Source organism: Cygnus olor, chromosome 20 (assembly GCF_009769625.2).
Source record: "Cygnus olor isolate bCygOlo1 chromosome 20, bCygOlo1.pri.v2, whole genome shotgun sequence".
NCBI classification, from domain to species: domain Eukaryota; kingdom Metazoa; phylum Chordata; class Aves; order Anseriformes; family Anatidae; genus Cygnus; species Cygnus olor.
The window spans coordinates 526,253-551,754 of record NC_049188.1 but is presented as its reverse complement, the minus strand read 5'-3'; the positions used below and the strand labels follow the sequence as shown (position 1 = coordinate 551,754).

Sequence of the window (25,502 nt, the reverse complement as noted above, 5' to 3'; positions counted from 1 at the left end):
ATTTTCTTACTGAAAGGGTTGTGTAGCATTGGAATAGGCTGCCCAGGTAAGTGTTTGAGTCACCATCCCTGGAGGTCTTCAAGAAACATGTAGATGTAGAACTTAGTAGCATGGTTTAGTGGTGGACTTGTCAGTACTAGGTTAAAGGTTGGACTAGATGATCTTAGAGGTCTTTTCCAATCTGAATGATTCTGTGAATCCAACACACAGGTGCACGTGAGCAGGCAGGCATCCATGCCCAGGCATTCTTCCATGCATGTGTGACTGTGCCAAGCCTGAGTACATGTCAGGAACATGCTCCTCCCTCCCTGGCCAGTGGAGGAAGAAAATCAAACCACACAGAAATACAGAGGCCAGGGAGGGTGCAGTAAGACCCTACTTTGGGCTGGGAGCTGCGCTCAACACGCAGTTCCTACACAGTGAGGTTTCTATCCAAGCTGCTCCTGCTGATAGGTCACCCAGGGGAGGGGGTGGCACTGAGATACTGAAGCACTTGCACAGGTCCTGGACATAACACTGGGAACCCAGGAAAGGCTTTGGATATCTAAAGATAGGCACCCAAACCAGAGATAAGCAAATGCTTCTAGGACTGTCCTCCAGATAGGACTTCTGTGGTACAAAGTAGAGACCAAGGTCACTACAGACTGTGCTCAGCAAGGATTTCTACTCAACAGTCTCTTTTTTTCCTTTCTCCAAATCCCTTTTGCCAGAAGCCAAAAGGCAGGCAGCAACTCAGTCAAAACCATGCAAATCTGGCAATATCAACCTGCCAGCTGTGGGACAGGACACTGCCTGGTCTGTGTGTCAGGTGGCCTCAATTAGCTAAGTCTGGACGTGTTTTCACAGACGCAAATGTAAGTGTATCAGGAGGGATAGAGCAGGCAAGGATGTGCCCAGACTGGGAAAGACAGCTGGGGCTGGATGTCCAGGGGCAGGTTTTTGCTGAAGGAGATGAGATGGGACACAGAGCTCCTGCCATGTCCCTCTACCATGTCACAACCACTGATGTTGTGAATGGTGCCTGGTTCCTTTTCCCAGCACAGTGCAGTGCAGGTGACAGCAGTAGCAGCAATACCAGCACTGGGTGTGCAGGAGGGACCCCTGTCCAATGTGGGATCAGGTCCTTTTGTGACCCCTGGGGCCAGGTGAAAGTCCCTCCTGACATCCTCCTGTGGAGACTCCACCATGCAAGCTGCTGTGATGGCCGAGCGGTGAAGGCGTTGGACTTGAAATCCAATGGGGTTTCCCCACGCAGGTTCAAATCCTGCTCACAGCGGGAGCTTTTACTGACAGCCCCTGTCCTCTTGTCCACAGGAGGGACAGATGGATGTGACCCCACCTGCTACTGACACCAGTCTCCTACTGCCCCCCTTCCCTTTAGGATGACCAAGACTGCGTTCAGGGGAGCAGCCCTGCACCTACATCTCATTATCACAGGAAGAAACCCACACAGCTGCAGCATCACTGTGTCTGCTACAGCTGCAGCATCCTGCTCTGCATTGCCCTGCTCCCTGCAGCCACATCACCCTGCTCCCTCCCTGCAGCCACATCACCCTGCTCCCTGCAGCCACATTTCCCTGCTCCCTGCAGCCATAGGACAGGCTCTGGCTGCCCTCCACGCAGGACAACTTTCTGCTGGAGGTGCTGCCTTGTGGCAGTGAGGGAGAGTCAGTTGCTGCTGACCCCAAAAGTTACCCAAGGGCTGACCCCACATCATTCCAAACCCCAAGATTTGCTCCAGGGCACTGCAGCCATCCAGGAAAAGGCTGAAACCTGCAGTGGGGGAACCCCTTCCCTGGCTGGGAATCGAACCCAGGCCGTGGCAGTGAGAGTGCCAAATCCTGACCACTAGACTACCAGGGATGAGATGAGGGTAATGGTGATAGACTCCGTGATGGCGACCAACCAGGCTCTGAAGGGATATAGACACATGGACCCCACAGCCAAAGGGGAAGACTGGTTGGTATGGATGCCACAGCCTTTCTGTGGGACTTTGCAGGGACACCTGCTGCTTTCTGAGAGCTGTGGCATTGGGCAGATCCTCTGTGCAAGAGGACCCCATCTCTGCCAGGTCTGGGAAGCAGAACTCAGCTATGCAGAGGCTATGATCACCAATGAAGGCAGGTTTGGGAAAGACAATGATGTCCAATTGCTCAAGAAAACAATTAGCAGTACCCTAGGAGTTCACCAAGGAGGTTCAGCCGTGCTGCTGTTGGAGCAGGGACCCCATTTGTGCTGCTGTGCATGGCCAGGCTAAGGTGACACAAATCACAGGTGATCCAGCATCATGGACACAGCAACCCCAGCTCATGGAACTCAGCCAGGGTGCCCCTGAAGTTGGGTGAAGCAGAACAGCATAGGCACAGGCTGATGATTACTAGCAGAGCTTTCCCCTGCTCAAGGGAAACAGGGCTCTGAGCCCTTGTGCTGGTAGAGGGGCTGTGTCTGGGGTCCCCATTCCTACTGAGTGCACAGTAAAATCTGCATCTTGTTTTCCCAGGGGCCATCTTTTGAGACTTTGGCTGGAGCTGTAAAGAGAAGGTGACCCTAGTTTCCAGAGACAGTCCTCCTAAAGGAGCAGAGCCTTTTGCCTTCATTTACGCCACAGACAGAAGATGGGTAAACACTTGCCCACTTGCTCTGGGAGCTGTGCTGCAGGAGGGGACGGGTGAGGGACACAGGCAGCACTGCATGGGCATCATGCAGCAGTGGCACTTGTCATCCACCCACCCTTGCCCCAAGCACCTCACTTAGCATTTTTTATTTCACAACTGTATTTTTTCTTAAGTGAAATGTCTTTTTTAGTCTTATTTTCTTAAGTGAAATTTATGGGGACAAAACCCCTGGAGCTTAAGTGAGGTAGGCTGAGACAAAAACAAAACCAGACTTCTCCCCCCGTGCCTGCACCCATCTCCTAAAAAAAAAGGGACTTTCTGCTGAACGGAGCAGAGCAGAGCAGAGGGGCTTGGAGTGGGCCCCCATTCCTCAGGTGGTTGCTACCAGTGTGGGCAGCACCGGGTCGGGCTGCAGGGAGAAGAGCCCCACGCTTGCACCTGGGGCACTGCAGGGCTTCCCAGCAGACGGGTGAATGGTGACTACGATGCAGAGGAATGAAAAGGCTCCAGGAACATTTCCCACGAAAGACAGCAGAGGGCTTGTGCACCTTGGACACTTGTGCATGGTTGAGAGATGTAAATGCTGTGCAGGACAAGGGAGCTCTCTCTGCTCCTTCACCAGCCTATGCTACACCTGTGTCTTTAGCTGAATGCACAAAGGAATGTGCCATCGCAGCCTTTTCTTTATTCCTTCCTTCCTCCACTTTCTCCCACATCCCCCAGGCACCATTCAGCACAGTTCCCATTTCTGTCAGTGTCGACCAGGGTCCCTTGATGGGGACTTGCTGACATAAAGTGCCCTGGGGAGGCTCCTTCAGGGCTCTCCCTGCCCCATGCAGCTCCCTAAAATGGCCACACAGCTCCCCTCTCCATCCAAACCCTGGCACGGTCCGCATGGATCCCCTGCAGCCCTTCCTTGACATGGTCTGTGGTCACACAGGGACATCCAGGGACAGCTCCCCTGTCCCTATGGTGCCCTGGCCTCTCCCCAGTCATGTTGTGCCCACTGGATGATGACTGCTGCTCACTGCCTTTTCCTGAGGAGCTGTGCTGCAGGAAGCAGGAAAGGACAAAGGGAGGCAGTGGATGACACTGGAGGACTGACTGGTGAAGTGCAGAGTAGGATGAAGAACAGAGAAGAGTGTCACCTTCCCTCAGGAGCAAGGATGGAGCTAAGACAAAAGACCAGGGCCTCACATCTTTGCAATGCTGCAGCATCTCAGTCATGTCTCCACCACAAAGACCTGCTCAGGGCCAAAACCCCAGTGTGAGAGATGAGGCTGGGCTGTGCAGTGGACTCCAGAGACACCTAACATTATTGCACACCTTGTGCTCGTTAGGGCAGTGGGGAGAGGGGAGTCGTGCTGGGCTGAGGTGCAGATGCCCTGCATCATCAGAAAGATATGCAGATTTCATGGTTTTGGTTGCCTCTACAAGCTCCAACAGAGCATGGGCTCTGGCAGTCTTGTGGTTGGGGCTGCGTCAGTATCTCTGTGCGGTTTCTTAGATCTCTATCTGGGACCGTCAGATGTTTTGTCATAGGCACTAACCAGTCTGCTGGCAGCAGCAGGCTCACTTGCATGACACATACTGGGCACAGCCTCTGGCTGTGATGGCAGAGGACTGGGAGGTGGGTGATTGCCACCCCCTGAATGCAACAAGGAAGCAATGCAGTCCAGAAGCTGCACCTTGTCAGCAGTGTGCGGGGCTGTGTGTGGTGTGCAGCTGGGGGGGATGAAAATATTTATCTTCTAAAAGCACTGCTCCTTTGAAGGACAAGTCCCAGCCCCAGGGGCAGCCTCGGGGCAGCAGGCACAGGTCAGGACCCAGTATAAAATGCAGCCACCATTGCAGCGAGGAGATGCGGCTGAGATGCATGGCCTTGCTTGGTACCCCATTGCGGATCTAGGGTATGAGGGTATGTAATGCAATAAGTGCATAAATTAGCCAGAACAATTGGCTAATTGCAATATTCAAATACATTCAGCAGAGGAATAGCAATAAATAATCCCTCTTCCCAGCTCAGAGTAGGACATCCCTTGGCAAATTCCCGTTAAGGTTTTGTCTCTGACAAAGCCCAAGTGCCTGTTAGCATATTGCTGTTCTGCCCCAAAATGCTGCCACCAGGCATTTATGACAACCCCATGGTGCCAGTCACAGCAGCTCCACTATATCACTGCGTTCAGCTCCAGACCCTTCACATTAGTTTGAGGGCAGGAGTCCTTGGGGTCCCCAGGGCACTTCACCTGCCTGGCATCCCCCCTCTAGCCCACAGGGAGAGCTCCTGCCTGCTCAGCCGGGAGGGAGGTTTGGGGAAGCCTTAGGTTCTTGCTGTCCTGTAGCACAGAGCCCTCCTGCAGCACCTCTCATTCTCCCAGTTTTTGGGGACATTGTGGTGAAGGGGACACCATGCCATGGGAACAGAACAGCAGCTCCTGTTGCAGTCCACTGCGCTGCAGGGGCCACAGGACAGCAAGGAAAACCCAGGGTGAGGAGCTCGTGGTGCCTCGTGAGCAGCACCTGTCTCTGGGAGCCAGGCATGAAATTCACAGAGAAACCACAGGCTGTGAGCTGGCAAACGTGGTGCCAGCTGAAGAGAAGAGGGAGGTGGAGAAAGGGGAAATGCTTCCTGCGGCAACCCGGGGAGCCCATTGCGAGGCCCATGACTGTGAGTGTGCACATGGGGGTGGGGCTCTGCCTTGGCATGAGATCGAGTCCCAGGCAGGGGAGCCTCCTGCTCTGCCTTCTTCATCCCACCTTCCCCCAAGCCCAGGTTGGCGCTTGTGTTTGCCCCATGTGTCTGGGAGAAGTCAGTGTTTGTAGAGCCAAACCGTCAAGGTGGACTTACCAGGCAAGCACCCCCTTTCTTGGCCGATGCTGGTGTGTACTGGGACGTCCTAAGCTCCACACTGGGAGCACAGCTTTGAGGGTTTTGTGTCTCTCAAAGATGGCCCGGGGCTACAGCCTCCCCAGGGTGCCAGCCATCCTTGCTGCCTGCACAGGCAGTGGCGCTCAGAGCATGCCCGCTGCCCACGCTGCCCCTCACGTGTGTCCCAGCCCACCACAGGCCCCCCGACTGGACCTGGTCCCAAGCCATTCAAGGGGCTGAGCACCTTTGTGCTCAGGGCTTGGGTTCTTGAAAAGGACATTGGTCTGCCAACTTCCTGGCCCTGTGGGAGGCTGCTGAGATGAGCTTGTTGGGGTTTGCTGTCATCTTGGTGAATCTAAGTGTGAATCTGCTTCTCAAGAGCCGTTTCATATCCTGTCTTGGTCAGTATAGCCCTTGTGCGGGTGCTGGTTAGTTCAGACTTACCCCACCTTACACAAAGGCTATTTTAGTATTTCCTAAACCTGCTGCTTCCTCTTTTTTCAGTATTTCTGAGGCAAAGGTGCCATGACATCAGCTCTGTTACGCTTTGGAAACTCCGAACACTTGCCTTGAAATCTGCTGCCACCCCTATAAAAATCAAGGAGCATCCAAACCATCTCGCACCAGACAAAGGAGAAACCTGATCTGGTCCTCCTTCTGCCTTGCAGCTCACCTCTGACCATAATGAACATCTTTGGTGCAGCCCTCTCCATCCTCCTGGTTGCTGGCCTCTTTTCTCAGGCCTTTTCTGGCCCAAGTGAGTACAACTCTCTGCTCTCCTGGGGTGGGATGTTGGCGGTCAGGATTTTTGCTCTGAAGGCAATAATTTTGAAGAAGAGAGAGAAAAAGTTTCAAAGGTTAAAAACCTGTCTGAATAGCTTTTCATGCTTTCTTTGAATTGGTTTTCCTTTCTAGCATCCTTTTGACTTAGGGAGATAATTATTAATTTTACATTGCAAGGATTAAAGGTTTCAGGTTTCACATCTCTGCTTTTGTTAGCAGGCTTTAGGAGTGATCCTAGAGTGACCGAGGGGATGTTTATCTTTGGTAGTGAGGAAGAGAGCCTTTAGCAAGACACTCTAGCAGTGACTTTCATTAAGCACAGTCATTTTTTGCTGACTTTATGGTTAATTTGGTTAAGAAGAGGGCTCCACAGCTGAGTAAGGGAATGGTTGCCCATGCTCTCATAGGCTTGAGGGGTAGACTCATGCTGTCCTTCCTGATCTCTTCCAGTTGGAGCTGACACAACCATCTGCTGCTTCAGCTATACCTCACAGAAGCTGCCCCAGAGTCATGTGAAGGATTATTTCTACACCAGCAGCAAATGCCCACAGCCAGCAGTTGTGTAAGTACTGGCTCGTGCTCTGAGCTCTTGGGGAAAGGCTCCACCAGCCTTTGGGCTCTGCTCCAAAGTTTCTTGCCATCCACTGGGACCAAGAGCATGGTGGTGTGAGGAACCATGCGTGGAGTCAGGGAGCAGCCACCACAGGTCCCACATGCTGTATGTGAGCACTCATCCTCCTCGGATGACAACTAGGGCCATCCTGATGCTGGGAACAAGGTGTGGGAAGGATATTCCTGTGTAGCCAGCAGGACCTCCCTGTGGCCATGAGCCCAAGGCACATAACGTGCCACTTGCAAGACTTGTACCTGATGTAGACTAGGGGTCTGAGGCCAGCAGATGCTTGCCCCAGAAATGCCAGATGCCCACACACTGCATCCAGGCTCACCTCCAGACTGGACAGGGACAGGAATGTCTGAGCATGGGGGCTTCTCCCAGGGGACCTAGAGCTCTCCTTGATGCCTGGGTTTAGCAGGCTCCCCTGGAGCTTGTGGTTTATGGCAGGGTAAATGATCCCCTTGGGAGCCAGCACCGATCACAGGACAGGTCAGTAGGTGTCCAGAAGGTGACCCAAGACCCTGGCTGCCACTTCGGCATGTCCCTTCTACCTCCAGGACTGTAACACCTCTATGCATGGCTTGACAGGTTCATCACCAGGAGGACTCGGCAGGTTTGTGCTAAACCTGATGCCAGGTGGGTGAAGGAATATGTGAACTTCCTGGAGATGCACTGAGCACTGGGAGCTGAGAGGAACCTGCCAGGAGAGTCCTGCAAGACCATCCAGCAAAGTCATGGCATGGACCAGAAATCCTGCTTGTTCTGAGCACCAGGACCAACAGACACCTCGGGGCCCCTGAATTTCCTTTTGTCTTGCAAGGGCATTGTTTATCTTTTACAATTTAGCCACCCCTACTGGGCAGCTGTGATGCTGGGGACCTACCTCCTGGCCTTGCAGACATGGCCTGGCATAGCCTGCTGTGTGAGCTGTGACTAAACTCCATCCACTCCTTGTGCCTCTGCTGCTAGAATGGGAGGGGAATCTTAGGAGCTATTTGTGGGAAGTGGTCTGTCAAAACTAGGTATGAGTGCTGTCATGTAAATGCAGTCTGACTTCCAAGCCAGCTGGCTGAACCCTGCAGTACAGTAGATGCTGTGAATGAGATGCAGTGAATGAGATCCTTCCTTAATGGAAGAAATGGCACACTGGATATTTATGGGATGCTGGTTGTGGAACCATGTTGTTCAGCCTTATTCTCAAAACGCTGTGTCTTGCTGGTACCAAAGAATAAAGACTTTTTCTCTCACTCTCTTCACTCTGCCATCTGTTTCCTCTCTTGCCCAGCCCCAGAGGAAGGCAAAAAGCACTTGGTCCTGGGAGTGCTGGGGTGTGGAGGGACCTTTCTGTTACACAGCCCAGCACCTGCCTACCCCAGAGCTGACACTTGGAAGGCACTTGTCTAGAAGGACTCCACCACAACCACCTTGGGAGAGGCAGGAGACAGACCCTGACTTCCCAGCTGGAAATGCCTCATCCTCCTTTTCCCTAAAAATCTTCCCTCCTGCATCGCCTTCCTAGTCTCCAGCACCCAGCACTGCCCAGGGCTGCATCCTCCCAGCCCCTGTTCTGCTGTGAGCCAGCCCTTGCCCCCATCGCATCAGTGACCAAGGCCAGGAGCTGGTGGAGCTGGTCCTGCAGGATCTGCTGCTCTGCTCTGGCCCTACCTTCTTAGCGTTTTACCACAGGCACCCATTATCTGCTGCAGATCTGTCTGCAGCTGGTTTGCAAAGAAAGCCTGATTTTGTTTTTTAAAAGCACACTGAGTAAAAACAAGAAAAACATTTTGTCAAGCTATGGTTTGCATTTAAAGCTTGCTGATGTCTTTGTGGGTGGAAAATGAAACTGCTGGGTCTGACCTCCTGCCACTGAAGCTCTGTGAAGGGGGGAGAGGACCTTCGCTATGTGCCCTGGGCTGCCTCCATCAGAGCTGCCTGAAGCAAAAAGAAGCTTTTGTAAGCCGACCTGACCTTGTGCAGGCAGTTTGTGCATGTCCATGTTCACCCCCCAGGCCATTGTTTACGAGGAAATGAGCTCCTCTTCACTCACTGGGACTTATTTCACAGTCCTCCCCTCATTGCCATTATTTTCCTCTGTAATTTGGAGCAAGCAAATCAGTGTGAGATACAGTTTCTGTTAAACACCCCAAGCTCAGTGGTGCTACAGTGGTCTGCATGTATTTGTGTGGTCTCCTGTCCTCCCCTTGCTCATCACCACCTTTCCACAGGTCTCCCTGATTAATGACCACCCTTTCCTATGGAGTTCTTTATTAGCTGCCTCAAAGTCTCCATTTCTGGCAGAACCTGAGCACAGAGCTCTAACCCACTGCTCCCAGGGCTCTCTGCAGACCGAAGCTGTGTTCCCTGCAGCCTGGGGCAGGAAACAGATGCAGAAGCCTCGCCAAGCCAAAGCGGACAGGGGACATTGTCATTGCCCAGAGAGAGGGCAGATGGTGGTGGTGGTGGAGATGGTCTCAGTGAAGAAGGGGCTGCCCTGCTCAGCACGAGGCCTTGCAGCCCTGCTGGGCTTTCATCTACCTGGCTGAGCTGGCAGCATGTTCTTACAGTGAGAGCAGGCAACAGTGAGCCCCGAGACATCTGTGCATGTGTCCATGTCAAAATATCACAACCCAAAATTATCCCGTCCTTGAATCCTGGCAGGTCTCCTGCCTGTGTGGTGCCTACATGCTGAGGGGTCCTGGGAGCCCCAGGGGACCCAGCTGTGGAGGGATTCCAGATCCTTGGTGATGGGATACAAGGTGACAGCCTCAGGCAGAACAGAGTGGCTCTCCCTGGGGATGGGGAAGAAAAGTGTAGGGGGTAGAGTTGGGTGCAGGGCACCCTGTGGGACAGAAACCATCAAGGAGGCACAGATGAAAGAGGCAGAGAGCTGGGAGGCTGCAGGTAGAGGACAGAAGCAGAGGAGGGAGAGGGAGGTTGCAGTAGAGGAAGGGATGCCAGCGCCCAGGTCTGGGATGGGAAGAGCCCTGTCTGGTCAGTGGGGTCGCCAGGCACAGGGGCAGGGTCCCCAGGGGTGCTGCCTCCAGCCCACCTTGGCAGCAGCCTGTGGAGTGTACAGAGACTTGGCAGCAGGAGATGGGGGACAATGAAATCCACATGGGTATCAGGTCTGGTGCTCACAGCAGGCTCGTGGCTGGGGCCCTGCACATCCAGGGGTCTGCAGGGCTTGGGAGTCCTAAAGGATGTGAGGTTGTGGGTGGGAGGGGGAAGCCTGCGAGTGAGCAAGGGGGGTTGTGGATGCCCAAGCTCAGTGAGGGACATGGCAACAGGCCTTATGAACAGGCTTTGTTCCTTAATGTCAGCGTGAAACCATGAATGAGGCTGAAGGCTGCTAATTAGTGGAACACCCAAAACACTCCAGTACATCACAGCTTCCCTCCAGGTAGATGAGGGATGCCCCAGCATAGCTCTCTGAGAGCATGAAGGCTCTGCAGGCTGGGCTGGTAGCTCAGTGGGAGAGCAGAGGTGCAAGTCTTTGTTTCACCCCAGCAAAGCAGCTCAGGCACAGTTGGCTATGGCAGGAGGAAAGGGGTACCCTGGGGCACAGCCTGCCCATGGGAGGAAACAGGGAGGGGATGCAAAACCAGCTGGGTACACCTGGACACGAGAATAATCAAATGATGCACGCAATGCTTTGCTTTCAGACAGTGTCTCCTTGAATGATTCATGGACAGCTTTTTCAGCACTGCTTTCTGTCTCTTACAGACAGGGACACTGAGGCACAAGCTTGCCCTCTCCAGGGCAGGCCAGCTGAGGCAGGATGGCCAAGCAGCACTCCCTGTGGGGACACAGCTCCCTTTGCCCTGTCTGGCAAACACCGTGAGTGAGAGGGGACCATGTTGTTCATGACACTGAAACTACTTTGCAAGAGGAGGAAAAGAAGCTGGGGCTGAGATGCCATATTGACTCATGTGTCCCCAAAAATTTCACAAATGCGCTCACCCAGCAGTGGTGGGGCAGCTCAGACCATTTTTTTCCTGGTGGGGAAGATGTCGAGAGGACCAGGAAGCCTTTGTGGTGAGGAAGGGATGCACCACTGCAGAGCTGCACTGTGGTGCCACATCAGGGCTGGGAACTGTCCTTTGTGTGACTGCTGACCACTGTGCAGGCAGCCAGCCAAGGGGAGGTGCTGAGAAACCAGAGAAGGTCCCATGTCAGACTCCTGGCTCTGCTTCCACTTGCTGCAGGCTTTGGCAGGCAGGGAGGAGGACCACAGACTGCAGGCCTGAGTGGCTGCTGCAGACAGAGTAGTTGGTGTCTGCTGGGGCAGGCATCCTGTGGGCATTGATCTCTGCGCACCAAACACCTCACCCGGGGGCTCCTCCTCAGTCAGGCTGGGATGGTTTTGTGGTGGTTTACGTAGCTGAACTCCACCACAACCTCTCTTTCACTTCCCCTCCTCAAAGGAAAAAGGGGAGAAAATATGACTGAAAGGGCGCCGCAGTTGAGATAAGGACAGGGAGATCACTCAACAATTATTGTCATGGGCAAAACTGACTCAGCATAGGGAGATTTATGAATTTATGGCCTATCACTACTGGATTACAACAGTGAGAAACTAAAAACAAATTTAAAAAAACCTTCCTCCCCACCCACCGTCTTCTCTGCCCTCCCCTGCGTGGCACAGGGAAATGGGAAATGGAGTCTGCAGTCAGTCCCTGACGCTTCGTCTCCACCACTCCTTCACAGTCACTCTCTGCCCCTGCTCCACGTGGGGTCCCTCCCACGGGATGCCATTCTTCCCGAACTGAGCCTGCGGGGGCTGCCCACAGGCAGCAGCTCTTCAAGAACTGCTCCCACATGGCTCCGTATTATGGGGTCCATCCCCCAGGAGCAAACTGCTCCAGCACGGGTCCCCCACAGGCGGCAGCTCCCCCCAGACCCCTGCTCCTGCGTGGGCTCCTCTCCACGGGCTGCAGCTCCGGCCCGGGGCCTGCTCCTGCGGGGGCTCTCCATGGGCCGCAGCCTCCTCCAGGCCACATCCACCTGCTCCACCGGGGGCTCCTCCACGGGGGGGCTGCAGCGTGGAGATCTGCTCCATGTGGGACCCATGGGCTGCAGGGAGACAGCCTGCTCCACCAGGGGCCTCTCCACAGGCCGCAGGGGAACTTGTGCTGCGTGCCTGGAGCACCTCCTGCCCTCCTGCTGCACTGACCTTGGAGTCTGCAGGGCTGGTTCTCACTCACCTCTCTCCCAGTTGTTGTTGGACAGCAGTTTTCTGTTTTGTTTTGTTTTGTTTTGTTTTCCCCCCTTTCTTAAATCTGCTCTCACAGAGGTGCGAACATGACTTACTGGCTCAACTCTGGCCATCAGCGGGTCCTTTTCGGAGCCAGCAGGAGCTGGCTGTGATCTGAAATGGGGCAGCTTCTGGGCTCTTCTCACAGAGGCCAACTCTGCAGACCCCTGCTACCAAAACCTTGCCACATAAAACCAAGACAGATTTCCCAGAATAACATCCCATCCTCCCTCTACAGGGCTCGTCCCTTCACCAGTACAGGCAGGTCTTTCTCAGCCACCTCCCTGCAGCTGGAAAAATCTCTCTCCTTGCCAGTGCAGACTGATGGCCAGTCCCAGATAACGCACAACAAACCCAACTCTTGGTCCCAAGATAGAGAAAGATTTGTGGGGCCAAGTCAAAAGCTTCCTGAACGGGCCCAGGGCTGGTGAGTTACCCACACAAGAGCTGGCTGCTGGCACCAGCTGGTAGTGTAGGAAGACTCCTTCTCACGTTTCCTGGAAAGCTTCTGCCAAGCGAGCACGAAGCAGTGCACAGCTGTGACAGGGCTGGTTGGAAGAGATTTGGAGTGTAGGACTGAATCCCTACAACCAGAAGGAGACACATCAGGGATGCTGACCCTGCCATCCCACACACATGGAGAGTGAGAGCATCTAACCCTAACCATTCCCACCCCAGAGACCTTGGGACTTTCTCCCCACCGGGCAAGGATGGGCAGACAGGACACAGGCTTCCTGCACCACCAGTGAAGATATGCTGAAGTCTGTAGTGGGAAGGGGCAGTAGTCCCAACAGCTTCAGCCCCCCCTGCCCCATCTGGCTCTGTGGGCAGTCCCCAGTTAAGGAAAGCTCCAGCTGGACTTCCTGAAAGGCCCTGCCATTGCTTGCCTGTGACTGGACTCCCCAGGAACTTCTTGTGCCGTCCCAGAGTCCTCAGGCATAATAAGGAAAATCAACCATGTACTACCAGCAGAGAACAAGCGCTCCTGCTGGGCCATGTTCCAGGCCAAAGAGTCAGAGCATCCCATGCCTGTTCATCAGGCCTTACAGGTCACAATGATGAGACCTTCTTCCTCCAGGAGAACAAAAACAATCCAAAGACAGAAGTGGGTTCACCTTGGGAGTAGAGGGCAGAAACAAGGAGAGCAACCAGAGAGACTCTCACATTCCCAGCTGGAGCGAAGCAGACATACAGATCATTTCTGTGCTCATCACTGATCCAACCAGTCCTTGCTTTCCATAGGGTGGTGCACCAGTGATGGGTGCTATAAAAATGGGTTTAGGAGAAAGGCTTCCTGAGTGACGTGGAGCTGCCAGCACACAGCCAGCATCACATAGCTTAGAAAGACAAAATTCAAAGACACTGAGTTGTGAGGTCAGATCCAAAACAACAGCTAACAAAGAAGAGCTGCAGGGGGGGGCTGCGGCAGGATATGCCTCCCTTAATACTTCAGCAAAGTTGCCCAGAAGTAACCACAACTCCACTCCTCATGGTGAGGACAGCTAAGAGAGGGAGGAGGCAAGAAGTGCCTCCTTACATTCTTTACCCCCTGAGGGCTGATGAAGGGGATAGCTGCAGAATCAGGTTAGGAACAAGGGCCATAGGGGGAGAATGCTGCCTGTGGGGTTGCTCACACCCTATCCCAGGGCTTCTCCCAGATTCACAGGCAGTAAGGGGAGAGCTAAATAGGGTTCAAGCTCCCCAAATGACCAGAGAGGACCAAGATACCAGGTGTAGCCTCCAGTAGTGCCCAAGGCTTGATGCTTTGCCCATGGGACTATAAAAGTCTTCTGACATTCTGGGTGCCTTCTGGGCATTACTGAGCACAGGCAGGGAAGGAAAAGCCTGTGCAGGTTCAGCAGGCTCAATGTGCCAGTCTCCTTGGTTTCTGTCCACCTCAGTAAACACACAAGAAGCCTTGCAGCAAGCAAGAAAGAGCTGGGGAAAGTCTGGTGCTGTCCCTAGCCTCAGGAGAGGACCTTTGCAGGCAGCTGATGCGTCGCCCAGCAGCCCTGCCCTGCCCTGCCCAGAGCTAGCGGCAGGCAAGAGGCTGGGGGCAGGCTGCTCCCCTGCACCCAGGTGCACCCCATTGTTCTGAGACCCCCCACCACCCATGTCTCACACTCACTCTGGCTCACTGGAAGCCAGGGCTGGGGTGTCAGCGAGCAGGGCTGGCATGGCTGCTGCTCCAGGAGTTCCAGCAAGGAAACCGAAAGCAGAGAGACTGAGGGAAATTCCCACAGAGGCCTGGGCTCCCAGCCAGGGACTGTCCGGAAAAGATCCAGCTGCAGAGCCAAGCTCCTCCTGCCTCTCCAGACTGTCTTGGGTCTGGGGCATAACCTCCCCCCCCGCCCCCAGGCTCCCTGCATCCATCCTCTGTCCCCTCACAGAGAAGAGGATCGGGGAGGATTTGGGGAACAAAAAGCAGCTGAGAATGCAGCAGCTGTGGTGGTCAGGAAGGTGCCAGCTCCACAGCCCCCAGCACCCCCTTTCCAGGCTTCTTAGCTGCCCACCCATGGAAGCAGCTCCTGGCCACCCACCACACCATGCAGTGGCCATGTTCTGCTCCTATGCCTCTTCCCAGCTCAGGACACCCCTCCCTGCAGATTTCCTCTCTCACCTATGATGGCAAGCCACGAGCTAAAGGCATGCTGGCCATAGGGTGGGGTAAGATTTTTGCAATCATGCTGACCCCACTGGTCAGCTTTAAGCTGGTCCCTGCTTTAAGCTGCTCCTGTCTGCTAGAACCCTGTTGAGGAGAGAGAGAGAGAGGAGGGGGAAGCTGGTCATCCTCCCAGCTCGGCAGGCGGAAACAGGATTGCAGAGGACCCCTCCACATGGTCCCCATCACCAGCGCCATCTCCTGGGACACAGAACAGTGCTCATGGCCAGGGACAGGGCTGTGTCTGCCCATGCTGCCCCTTGGGTCCCCCATGAGCCTTCCTGCCTGAGGTCAGATTTCCAGCGGGGAAAACACAACATTAGAGGGAAATCACAAAACAGCTGAGAGGTGCTTTCCCAGTCTCAGGGCAGCCAAGTCTGACTTATAAGCAGCAGGGAAAAAAATGAAACAGTAAGAGACTTTTTGCATTAGGAAGAAGAAATACTGACTGAACAGAGCAGATGATGTGCAGAGGGGATGGCTGCAAGGACAGGCATTTCTTCTCAGTGTGCTGAGCATGACACACGCAAACTGTGCCCAGCACCACGCTTTCTCCATTGGGACCTGCTCTGCACCATTGCAAAGCCTTGTCCTGGGAACAACAGCAGGGAGAAAGCAGGTTTGCTGGTGTTTTTTCACCCCAGCAGCACAACCGACCTGTGTTTTGGTTTACTGGTGGGAATGTGAGGAGCGACCCCATTGGGATGCTCAGAGAGCCAGGGTGCCTGCTGCTTTCTGCTGCCAGCCAGAAGGACCCAGATGCATGCCGGGGCTGGCAGCAGAGCTGCAGTGGTGTCCTGGAGGAGCAGGAACATGGGACAAGTGATGTTGCAGGGCTGCTGACGATATAGGCGTGGTGCCTGCAGGCTCCGTTCTGGGAAATGCGTCACCTTCACTGGCACAAAGGTCCGGAAGAGCATGCTTGTGGGCAGGGAACTGGCCCTGCTCCATGCCCTAGCACCTGGGCACGAGGGCACACAGGTGGCTCACGTGCGCTTTGTGCCTGTCAGCTCCCTGCACAGCCCCAAAGCCATGACAGCCTTCCCCAGTCATGCCCTCTGAAGTGTGTCCAGCCACTGCCTTGTCACACAGACAGTGCCCATTTGGGGACCAAGGCACCTGGGGTGTGTGTGGGGTGCCTTCTTGTGTGTGCGAGGCTATGTGTGTGCACAGGCATGTCTGATTTTGTAGAGGATGTGGGAGGTAGAGGTATATGCGGTGGGGGAACAGTCAGAGGATATTTATATGTCTGTCGTATGGAAACAGCATGGTTTTACCTCAAACCATTTCCCATTATCACATGTCATATAGAGTGTGTCGATGGGCTCAGTGGTGAGGTTTTTGTCTCTGTGCTGGTGAAAGGGAAATTAAGGGGGGGGAAAAAATAAAAATGCTTTATCCAAATCCATGTTTTATCCAAATTCTTTATTCTCCAGAATCATAATTTTGCACAAGTAAGCCAGGGCCACCCATCGTCCTATTCTGAGACTCTGAGCTGCCCTCCTGTAAATACCCTCCCTGCCGCCCTCCTGTAAATACCCTCCCTGCCACCCTCCTATAAATAGCCTTATGATCCACAGATGAAAATACTACCTATCTCATATGATCATTTCTAAATAAATTAAAATAATATAAGAACAATAGAGGTGCAGTCCCATGGGCCTTTCTGGGCCACAGGCAGAGGTGTCAGGCTGACTGATGAGGTTTCAGACTGGTCTGTGCAAGCTGAGTGCAAGCAGGAACACCCCAACACGGGGTGTCTCATGGTGCCGTTCCCGCAGTCCCTGGGAGCTGCATGCAGACGATGTGGTATCGTGCAGCTCCTGCCATCCCAAAGCCCTGCTCTGTCGCAGGGGCTCAGGATGACATGACTCATGACAGCAGCTGCGCTTCCCATTTGGCTTTGCTCAGTTCTGCTTCATGTTCTGCAGGTATCTTTGCACCCAGGTGTCACTGGGATTGGCACAGACTTCGCGCCCTTTCTTTGTGATGAACCTGTGGAACAGGGATGAGACACATGAGGTCTCTGCTCAGACCAACATCCCAGGTTTGGGGTATTGCAGGAGGTTCTCCCTTGTGTCCCAAGCTGGTGCCATGGCTGACAGGGATTTTCCCCCCACTCCCATCTGCTTTTTCACACTACAGGAACATCCCCGGGAGTCCCCACAAAAGCTTTGTTGGCAGTCCCTGCAGGACCATCCCCAGCAGGTCCCTGCACATGCACACGCACACGCCAAAATGGCTGTGCCTGCGCTGCGCCCAGGCATCAGCCTTGATACATACACGAGGGCTGGCAGGGAGCAGCTGGTGCTGGTGACGTAGTAACGCAGGATGAGCTTCTTTGGGAGCTTGTGGGATGTGTAAGAGAAGCAGCAGGTTGGGTGGTCAGGTCCAACTGGAAGAGACAGGGAGAGACAGCATGAGCACGTGCTGAGCTGTGCACCGGGAGCAGCCAGCCCAGAAGTTCAGGGAGCTATGCAGGTAGGAGGGAGTGAGGAACCAGGGAATAATTAAGGCTGAAAGGGGCATGGGAGATTATCTGGTCCAATGTCAACGACTATTGCCAGGGAAGGCAAGTATACGAGAGATTCCTACTCAGTTTTAGGGCAGAGACTGGGAACCCTAAACTATAACCAGGAATAAGCATCCCAGGTCCAGGATGGCTGAACAGATGGCTAGTTGGATGGAGGGATGGACGGATGGACGGATGGACGGAGGGATGATTTTCCAGTTCAGGGAAATTGTAGTTGATTGCAGTGCAGAGTGGAGAGTGGCTGAAAAATTCCCAGCTATCTACCAGGGGATCTCAGTGGAGAAATAATAACAAAGGCGCAGATCCATTCTTCCTTCACAAACGAGAAAGCAGGACTCACCTGGGGCAGAGGAGGTTTGGGAGCAAGAGGCTGCAACGAGGAGAAGAGCAAGAACAACTGAAGAGACCTTCATCTTCCCGTCAGACAAGGACAGTCGGAGCAGGACCAGGAGCTCTGGCAGATGCAACACAGACTGCATCAGCTGGATTCAGTTCCCTTTTAATAGGGAGACCTGGAGGCAGCAGAAGCCCAAGTGGAAATTCCAGAATGATGATAGAGGATGTCACGAAAGTGAAATAGCCAAAAAAATAATAAGGCAGAAGGAATGGGATATAGTTCACATTGGAGCCAAGTATGTTGAGCTTTGACTCAGCATTCATTTTCGTTTTTATCAAATCAAAAGGAAACTGAAGCGTGCCAAGTAGTTTGGCCACAAAGAAGGGATCTATTCATCTAAATTACAGGAGGGATTTTCCCTGTGAGTCTGTATAGAAGAAGACAGAACATTTGCTTAAGATTATGCAACTCTGGAAAAAAAAAAACAAACATGCAGGCTCGAGGCACGCTTGTGCTGTTGTTATGCCGGGTGTTTGCTATACTGCAGTGCAAGGAGCTGAGGGGTGGCTGCACTGTGCTGTCTGAATCGCTCAGCCCCTACCAGTTCCACCATGCCTGGTTTAGCAGGGACCAGCCAGGAGCTGGGGCTGGAGGCACCCCTGGAGGTCACCTGGCCCAGCCCCTGCTCGCAGCAGGGTCAGCTGGAAGCCCTGCATGGGCTGCCCGTGTTCAGCCGGGCTTTGAAGACCTCCAAGGAGAGGAACACCCCAGACTCTCTGGGCAACCTGTTGCAGTGTTCAGTAATAAAGTTTTACCTGAGTTTTAAATAGAATTCCTTGTGTTTTGGTGTGTGCATTGCTTCTTGTCCTGTCATAGACACTGAGAAGATTCTGATTTCATCTGCTTCTTTTCCCGTACACACATTGATAAGACCCCCCACCGAGTCCCAGGTCTCACAGCCTCTCCTCCCATGACAGGTACCCCAGTCCCTAAATCATCTCTGTGGCCTTCACTGGACTCTCCAATATGTCCATACCTCTCTTTCACTGGGGAGCCCAGAGCTGGACACAGGACTCCAGTGGTGTCCCAGCAGTAGAGGGGAAGGATCCCCTCTCTCGCTGGCAGCACTCAGGCAACCCAGGATGCTGCTGGCTTTCTTTGCCACAAGGACACGGCAGCTCACGTCCAGTTCGATGCCCACCAAGACCCCTAGGTCCTTCCCTCCCAGGCTGCTTTCCAGCCAGCCAGCTCCCAGCATGTCCTGGTGCATGGGACTATTCTTCCCCAGGGGAAAGGTTTTGCATGTCCCTTTGGTGAACTTGATGAGGTTCTTGTCCTCTCATCTCTCCAGTCTCTCCAGGTCCCTCTGGCTGGGAGCACGACCCACTGGCATCTTGGCCGCCTCTCCCAGTTTGTGCTGTCTGCAGGCTTGCTGAGGGTGCACTCTGTCCCACTATCCAGGTCATTAAGATATCAAACAGGACTGGCCCCAGTACTGACGCCTGGAGTGTCCCAGTGGTGACACCAGCTGGACTTTGTGCCATTGATCACAATCTTGTGAGCCCGGACATTCAGCCGGCTGTCAGCCCACATCAATACCCAATACCTCATCAGTTTGTCTACGAGGATTCTATGGGAGCCAGTCGAAAGCCTTGTTAAAGTCAACATAAATAACATCCCTGCTCTGCCAGGAGGTTGATGGAAGAGGAGTTTTGCCAACATGAGATGTTTTCCAGTGTGAACTGCTCCCCTGGGTCCAAGATGGATTTTTCTGGCTGAAAAGGTGAGAAACAGGTAGCAGAGAACCTGCCTGGCATGGGAGACACTCTCCAGCCCCACAGGTGCCTGGCACTGGAGCTGCAGCAGGGCAGTGCCACAGTGCAGCACGGGGCAGCTGGGCACAGCAGCAGTTCTGTGGGGGAACGGGCGAGCCTGTGATGCCTGACCTCCTGCCCCAGCCTGAGGGTGCACCTGGGGTGGGAGCCTCCTCCATGGCAAAGAGGAGGCTTGGGGCTGCGTGTGGGCCCCTGGGCCTGGATCTTCATCCCCAGGAGTGCAAACCCCTGCTTGTCTCCCCTGGAGCTGCAAACAGGAGCAGTGGAGACACTGATTTGACTCTGTTCTCCATCAGGAACAGAGAGAAGGCTGAAGGCTCCTGGCACAGGTGATGGTCTGCTCCACCACACCCTGACCCCTCCAGGGGGGATCCCTGTCACACTCCTGCTTCCCCACTTGCTCTTCCCCTGCAGTGCAATTCAGGACACTGGTGCTGTCAGATGCAGCAGGCTGCAGCTCACCTTGCAGCTGGGCGGATGCATCACCAGAGAAGCTGAGGATGCACTTTTGTTGGTTCCAAAGCCTCTGTGGGACTTGACACAGGTGTCAGGAAAGTGGAGTTTTGCTAGATTCAGAGCAAGCCCTGGCAGGACAGGCAGGGCTCTGCTTTCCATGGCTTAGCAGAGCAGTTCCGGACAGAGGTGCATGGCAGAACAAGAAGTGGCTCCAGCTTTCAGATGAATTGCTGTAGCGTAAAACTAAATCATGGCTTTTTGCCACGGAAATAAAGTGTGCAGAAACCAACAGTGGGAGCTTTCTGTTCCCCTCTTCTTGCAGCTCATATGGTAGCATGTACACCGGGAAATGACAAATACTCGCTGCTGGTTCTGCACTTCTTGCTGCATTTCCAGGACAGAGAGACTGCGGCTACAGAAAGGCAGCTTTGTGGCTAACACCAGCCAGAAAGAGCTTTGCTCATGGGAACTTCACACCTTCTTCTCCCCAGCCTCCCACCTGCAGTGAACAAGCCCAAGGACTAGAGGCTCACACTGTGCCGTCTTGCTCAGCGCCCAGAGCACCCAGGGCGGTGAGGAGGTGTGATGGAAACGTTCCACACCAGGAAGCTCTGCCCTCCATCCAGAAGCTGTGAGATGCTCAGTGGAATGAAACGAGCTGTTGTTCACTGCTAATGAATTTGACAGAGCTGGGCGGAAGAGGAGGGTCTGGAAGGAGCTGCTGCAGCCACAGTTGTTTGCTTGTGTCACTTGCCCAGACTGATAAGCACTTACGAAAATGCCCTTTGAGAGCTGTGATGCCTTCTGCCAGGGTGGGCACCTCTCCAGCCACTCCTGCATGGCGCTGACCCCTGCTGCAGGTCTCCACCTTTGAGCTTCCAGCTGCAACCACAGCCACATGCTCCTGCCTGGCTGTTCCCGGAGAGAGATGACCCTGTTGGTCTCTGAGGCCCGCGTTTGTTTCCAGCTTTCTGTTTCTCTGCACTGTTTTCTGCTTGTCTGTTAAATCCTAGAGCCCTCTGCTGTCAGAAAGCTCCTGCAGTTTAAGTAGTTATAATCCAATCTCTCTCAAGCTTCCCTTATTATTCCTGGCATGGAGCTGCCTTTTATAGCTTTGGCCTCACTCAGCCTTGGGCATGAGGTTTGTTTGGGTAGCAAAAGAAAGCTAAAATTATTCAAAAAGGAAGATTACAGAGAAGGATGCTATAGTGGCTGCCAAGACTTCTTCCACTGGGATAGTGGTCCCAAGGGCCCTAGGACTCCCTCCAGTCCCCCCAAATCCTGCCTTTGCCAAGGGGTACCAGTCACAAAGCATGTGCCTGGAGGGGAAGGGACCCTGAGTGCTTCGCTTGAGGCGATGCTGAGGTCTCCCGGGCTGGAGGAAGCTTCATCTGCTGCCCCAAAGCACAGCTCACCTGCAGGTACTGCGACATCCCCAACCCAGCACCGCAGCACAGTCAGATGCAGTACACAAAGGGATATTAGCCTGTCCATGGCACTCCTGCTCGATGTTCACTCCTGTTGTCCATAAGCCTACATGTGGCTGTGAGTTCCAGCGTGCAGGGTGCTGTGTTTGGGGAATGCTGGGGGTCTCGCCCTGGGCAGAGGGCAGTGTCTGGGGCTCTGTGCACAGCTGGGGCTAAAGGCAACCCCTCAGCACCTGTTCCCAAACTGTCACTGGCCCAGGAGGCCACAGGAGGAGGCTGCAAAGCCACATGCAGCGTTCCCCACGGCCACCCCCTGCCCTGTGTCTGCCAGCACCAGGCAGTGCCCATGGCTCTTTTGAAGGGCGCAAACCCATCCAGGGAGGCAAAAGGCTCAGCACTGCAGGGAGCAGGATGGGAACTGTGCTTCAGAGAGATGCTGCAGAGTACCCCAACCTGCAAGCAGTCTCCACGCATGGGAAGTGGTTTGCAGCTTTGCAGAGCGCCCAAACCAAAATAAATGTTGAGGCTAATAAACATCCGAGCATCACTGCCGGACTCTGTGCGTGGCCTCGCCCCTTGCTGTGGGAGCAGGGGCTCACACCTCCCACAGGGTTTTCCTGCCCCCAGCTCTGGGGGGCCGGTGCCAGACGTACCCCTGCCACGTGCTGCCAGGAGAGTGGTCAAGGTGGTGCTTGTGGGCATGGGGTCCTCAGGAGGGAGGGCACAAGTCGAAAGGCTCCTGAGCTGGGTCATGGTGCTCAGCCATCCTCAGAGCTCCCCAAACCCTCCCCAGCCTCCTGGAGAGCTGGGCATCAGGACAGCTTACAAAGAAGATGATCAACATGTGGCTTTCTTCTCCTCTCTGCTTGATGATGTCACACACACAAGGCCCAGTGGGTTCATTTACAAACTGGCTTTATTTTTCACCCTAGCAGAGCTTTGAATTTTCAGCCTGCTCTTCCTTGCTTTTTTTGGGGCACTCACCAAAGACCTGACTGATATGGCCCATCCTTCTGGACAGAGGACATAGCCCAGGCAGAGACACGTTGTCATTTCCAGGCATTCGTGGGGCTTGAGGGCTACCGAGGGGATGCTGAGGGGTGTGGGTGGGGGTGAGTCCACACCACACTAGCCAGGAGCACCCTGACAGCTGCAAACACTGCCCTAGGGCTCCAAAATCACTGAAACTCAGTTTTCCCTGTTTCTTTCCTTGGCTTTTATGCCATGGATGGGGAGGGGGCTGGAGCAAGGAGGGTTTTTTTATTACACTTTTATTTGGTTTGAAATATCCTACATTTAATCCTCTTTTGTTTGTTTTATTTCAAAACAAAGGCCAGGAAAAATGTGAGGCATGCATAGGAAATAAATAGTTTTTCCTAAAGCATTTTTTTAGAAAATATCCTTGCTGGAAGAAGGTTCAAGCTTTGATGAGATACCATCTCTTATCAACACTAACAGGTTGCTGTACCCTGCTTCTCGATGGCCGTCACTGTCCAGGATTCCTTGTGTGACACGATTTCAAGGAAACACGAAGCCGCTCTCTTGTGCAATGCAGCCGCACTCGCCCATGCCGTGTGGCCCGGATGGCTGCACTGCCCTCATCCCAGTGCTGCTGAGGCACTGGTTCCCAGTCACTCCCACACGCACAGGTTCCCCCTGGAGCCAGTTCCAGGACATGACATCATCTTGAAAATTCCATTGTTTCTCCAGAAATGTCAAGAGTAGGGAGGAAAAGAATTTCTGGATACTTCAGAGAAGTCTTCAGCACCTGAGCTCTGAGCAGGGCAAGACGAAGACTGCTGCAGATTGTGCTGGAGGCAGTTACTGAACTTGGGACATTTTTAACACTTCCTTTTCCAAGTGAATCCTGCCAGCCCAGCATTAAAAACTGCTATAAATAGCGAGTTACATCATCCAGTCTCACCATTTTTTGCAGTGTTCCCCTTTCATTAGGCAGATCAAGAATTTCACTATTTCTGCCTCTGACCACATTTATTTGGGGCATTTGCTTTACTTAGCACTTTCTTCTGGGATTTCCAGGGGCCTGCAGACAAGTTCTAACATAACCCTCCAGGCAACATCAGACAGACTGCTTCAACCAGCCCATCCTGCTGACTCCAAACATTGCCTGCCCGTGGTGGGGGCAAGGGCAGACCACGTGCTGTGTCACGGGCCCTGAAACCAGCTGGATCCAGAGTGGGAAAACGTTTATTTTCCAGCACAGCATCTTTTGCGTGAACCTAATTTCCCCTAAGGAGCTCCAGCCTACTTTGGCCACTCTTCCATGGCCATCTGTCCATTCCAGAGCACCTCCCAGACGAACGTCCTTCATCCCAGACACCCAGCCCCACAGCTTCCCCTCTTTCTAAAAGGAGGAAGGTGAAAAGAAATGACTTTCTCATTTCATCATGATAGGGCTGCAGGGGTATGGGTAAGGATACTGTTTTAGACACGTTACAACATCTCAGGGCATTGACTACAGCCTCCCACCTCTACCCAGCCTGTGAAGAACTGGCAGAGACAGGGCTTTTGTCAGATTTCTAGGGAAAAAACAGACTCATGGGAAGCGAACACTCCGATTTTGAGGTTATTTTTTGGCTTTCAGTAGTGGAAAAGTTCCAGCACTTGTCTGGCCCCTGTAACACACATTATCTAGGCTAATCTGATCCTAAAGTGACTTAACTAAACTGAAAAGGTGTTTTGTTTGTTTGTTGTTGGGTGGTGGGTTTTTTTATTTTTTTTTATTAATTTAAAAATTGTCCCTGAAAATTCAAAATATTTTTGTATCTGCTTGCCAACAGAGGTACAAATGCATGGAGAATTTCAGCTGCCTGAAACTGAAAAATATCTCATTGAAAGCATTCAAATAACCAATGCATACTTACAAATAATTCTTCTGTTCTAATGAAACCTGCTTTTATCAGAACATCTCTGCACCATAAATGGCATTTCGCCTGCCTGCCCTACCCACGTCATCTGCCTTGGGAGCAGGACAGGACCAGATGGCTGTAGGTGGCGAATCTCAAGACATGACCCATGAATGCTTGAAGGTACAATCACAGGGAACAGCTCAAAGGCAAACCACGCTCTTACGTATCTACAAGTTATACTCCCCGAGCAACCAGACAGAAGAGCCAAGAAAGCTGAGGCTGGCTCAGAGCTGATTTCTGGTCCAGATGGCTTCTGGCTGAATGTCAGCTTCCCTCCCCGTGCCTGGCCAGGCGCCCCAAGGCTCTCCCCTCATCCTCCCAGGACTTTGAGGGCTCAGCACATGGACGAGCAGAGGGATTTGGGCTGGTGGGGGAGCCTGCAAGGTGCCTCTCTGCTTCACCAGCCTGGCCAGATGGCAAAAGGAAGGCTGGGGAGGGGACCAGCTTGGCATGGTGTAGCCAGGGAGGAGCTGATGCTCTGTTTGGCAAGTGCCACGTTTGCTCCATCTGCCCTCCACGCAGAAAAAGTGCTGCAGCCATGCCAGGGCAAGGGGCAGGCATCCCACCACCATGGCTTTCTGCAGGCTCTGGGGACCACCTGGAGGGTGGGTCACCTCTGGGACCTCTCCCTCTCAGGCCTTGGACCACATCATCTCCCAGAAACCCCATTCTGCTTGGAGGTCAAGCACCCTTCACAGAGCTGCACTGCCTCCCTTTTCACCGACAGCAGCCAGTGGAAGGGCTGTGCACACCATGCAACATTGGAGTGAGGGTTGGAAAACACTGGGTTATCTACAGAACTCACCCAAGTCGACAGCCAGGTGCCTTTTACAGAAACATGGTGAGTCAGTGCCCAGCACTGCGGCAGGGGTGGTTCGGTTGGCTTGCTCTACTTTTTGTTATATTCTTTCAACAGACCTTCAGGAAGCATCTGTTGAAACATCACTGAGTATATGAAAATAATGAAATAGAGACATTTCCCTGAAATGCAGCCACCTCTCTGCTGAGAAGAGGCCAAATTCTCTTTTCTTGACTGACATCCTAGTTTATGCTTGTGCCTTCACCCCTGTCTTGAGAGCTCCTGGTCTTTAGAACTGGTGACTTCTTCCTCACCCAGCTCCTGGAGCTCCTTCTGCTTCATCTGCAGGGTCACAGTCAACATCTCCATACTTTTTTGGATCTCTG

At 53.5% G+C, this 25,502-nt stretch overlaps 2 protein-coding genes and 2 non-coding genes across 4 annotated transcripts; 2 read left to right on the top strand and 2 right to left on the bottom strand.

Moving 5' to 3' along the window:
* The first annotated feature begins 1,194 nt into the window (after nt 1-1,194).
* On the top strand, nt 1,195-1,276 carry TRNAS-UGA. Its single transcript has one exon. It is a non-coding gene; the product is annotated as a tRNA-Ser (tRNA).
* A 515-nt stretch (nt 1,277-1,791) lies between these two features.
* On the bottom strand, nt 1,792-1,863 carry TRNAE-CUC. Its single transcript has one exon. It is a non-coding gene; the product is annotated as a tRNA-Glu (tRNA).
* Nucleotides 1,864-5,941: 4,078 nt separating this feature from the next.
* On the top strand, nt 5,942-8,081 carry LOC121057984 (C-C motif chemokine 5-like). The gene is made up of 3 exons (XM_040532862.1): nt 5,942-6,241; nt 6,718-6,829; nt 7,472-8,081. Exons 1-3 carry the CDS (start codon nt 6,169-6,171, stop codon nt 7,557-7,559), a joined length of 273 nt encoding a protein of 90 aa, XP_040388796.1. The 5' UTR covers nt 5,942-6,168; the 3' UTR covers nt 7,560-8,081.
* An 8,290-nt stretch (nt 8,082-16,371) lies between these two features.
* On the bottom strand, nt 16,372-17,829 carry LOC121057982 (C-C motif chemokine 4-like). Its single transcript, XM_040532859.1, has 3 exons — nt 17,673-17,829; nt 17,083-17,194; nt 16,372-16,794 (listed from the first exon to the last, which is right to left on the bottom strand). The coding sequence occupies exons 1-3, from the start codon at nt 17,809-17,811 to the stop codon at nt 16,707-16,709; spliced, it is 339 nt and encodes a 112-aa protein (XP_040388793.1). The 5' UTR covers nt 17,812-17,829; the 3' UTR covers nt 16,372-16,706.
* Nucleotides 17,830-25,502: the final 7,673 nt, after the last annotated feature.

Excerpts from the sequence above, each read along its gene's own strand:
- LOC121057982 (XM_040532859.1), bottom strand. The coding sequence starts at position 17,811 with ATGCAGTCTGTGTTGCATCTGCCAGAGCTCCTGGTCCTGCTCCGACTG. Across the intron at positions 17,195-17,672 it reads CCAAACCTCCTCTGCCCCAG|TTGGACCTGACCACCCAACC; the intron begins GTGAGTCCTGCT and ends TGTCTCTTCCAG. Across the intron at positions 16,795-17,082 it reads TGCTCCCTGCCAGCCCTCGT|GTTCATCACAAAGAAAGGGC; the intron begins GTATGTATCAAG and ends CCTGTTCCACAG.
- LOC121057984 (XM_040532862.1), top strand. The coding sequence starts at position 6,169 with ATGAACATCTTTGGTGCAGCCCTCTCCATCCTCCTGGTTGCTGGCCTC. Across the intron at positions 6,242-6,717 it reads TCAGGCCTTTTCTGGCCCAA|TTGGAGCTGACACAACCATC; the intron begins GTGAGTACAACT and ends GATCTCTTCCAG. Across the intron at positions 6,830-7,471 it reads TGCCCACAGCCAGCAGTTGT|GTTCATCACCAGGAGGACTC; the intron begins GTAAGTACTGGC and ends ATGGCTTGACAG.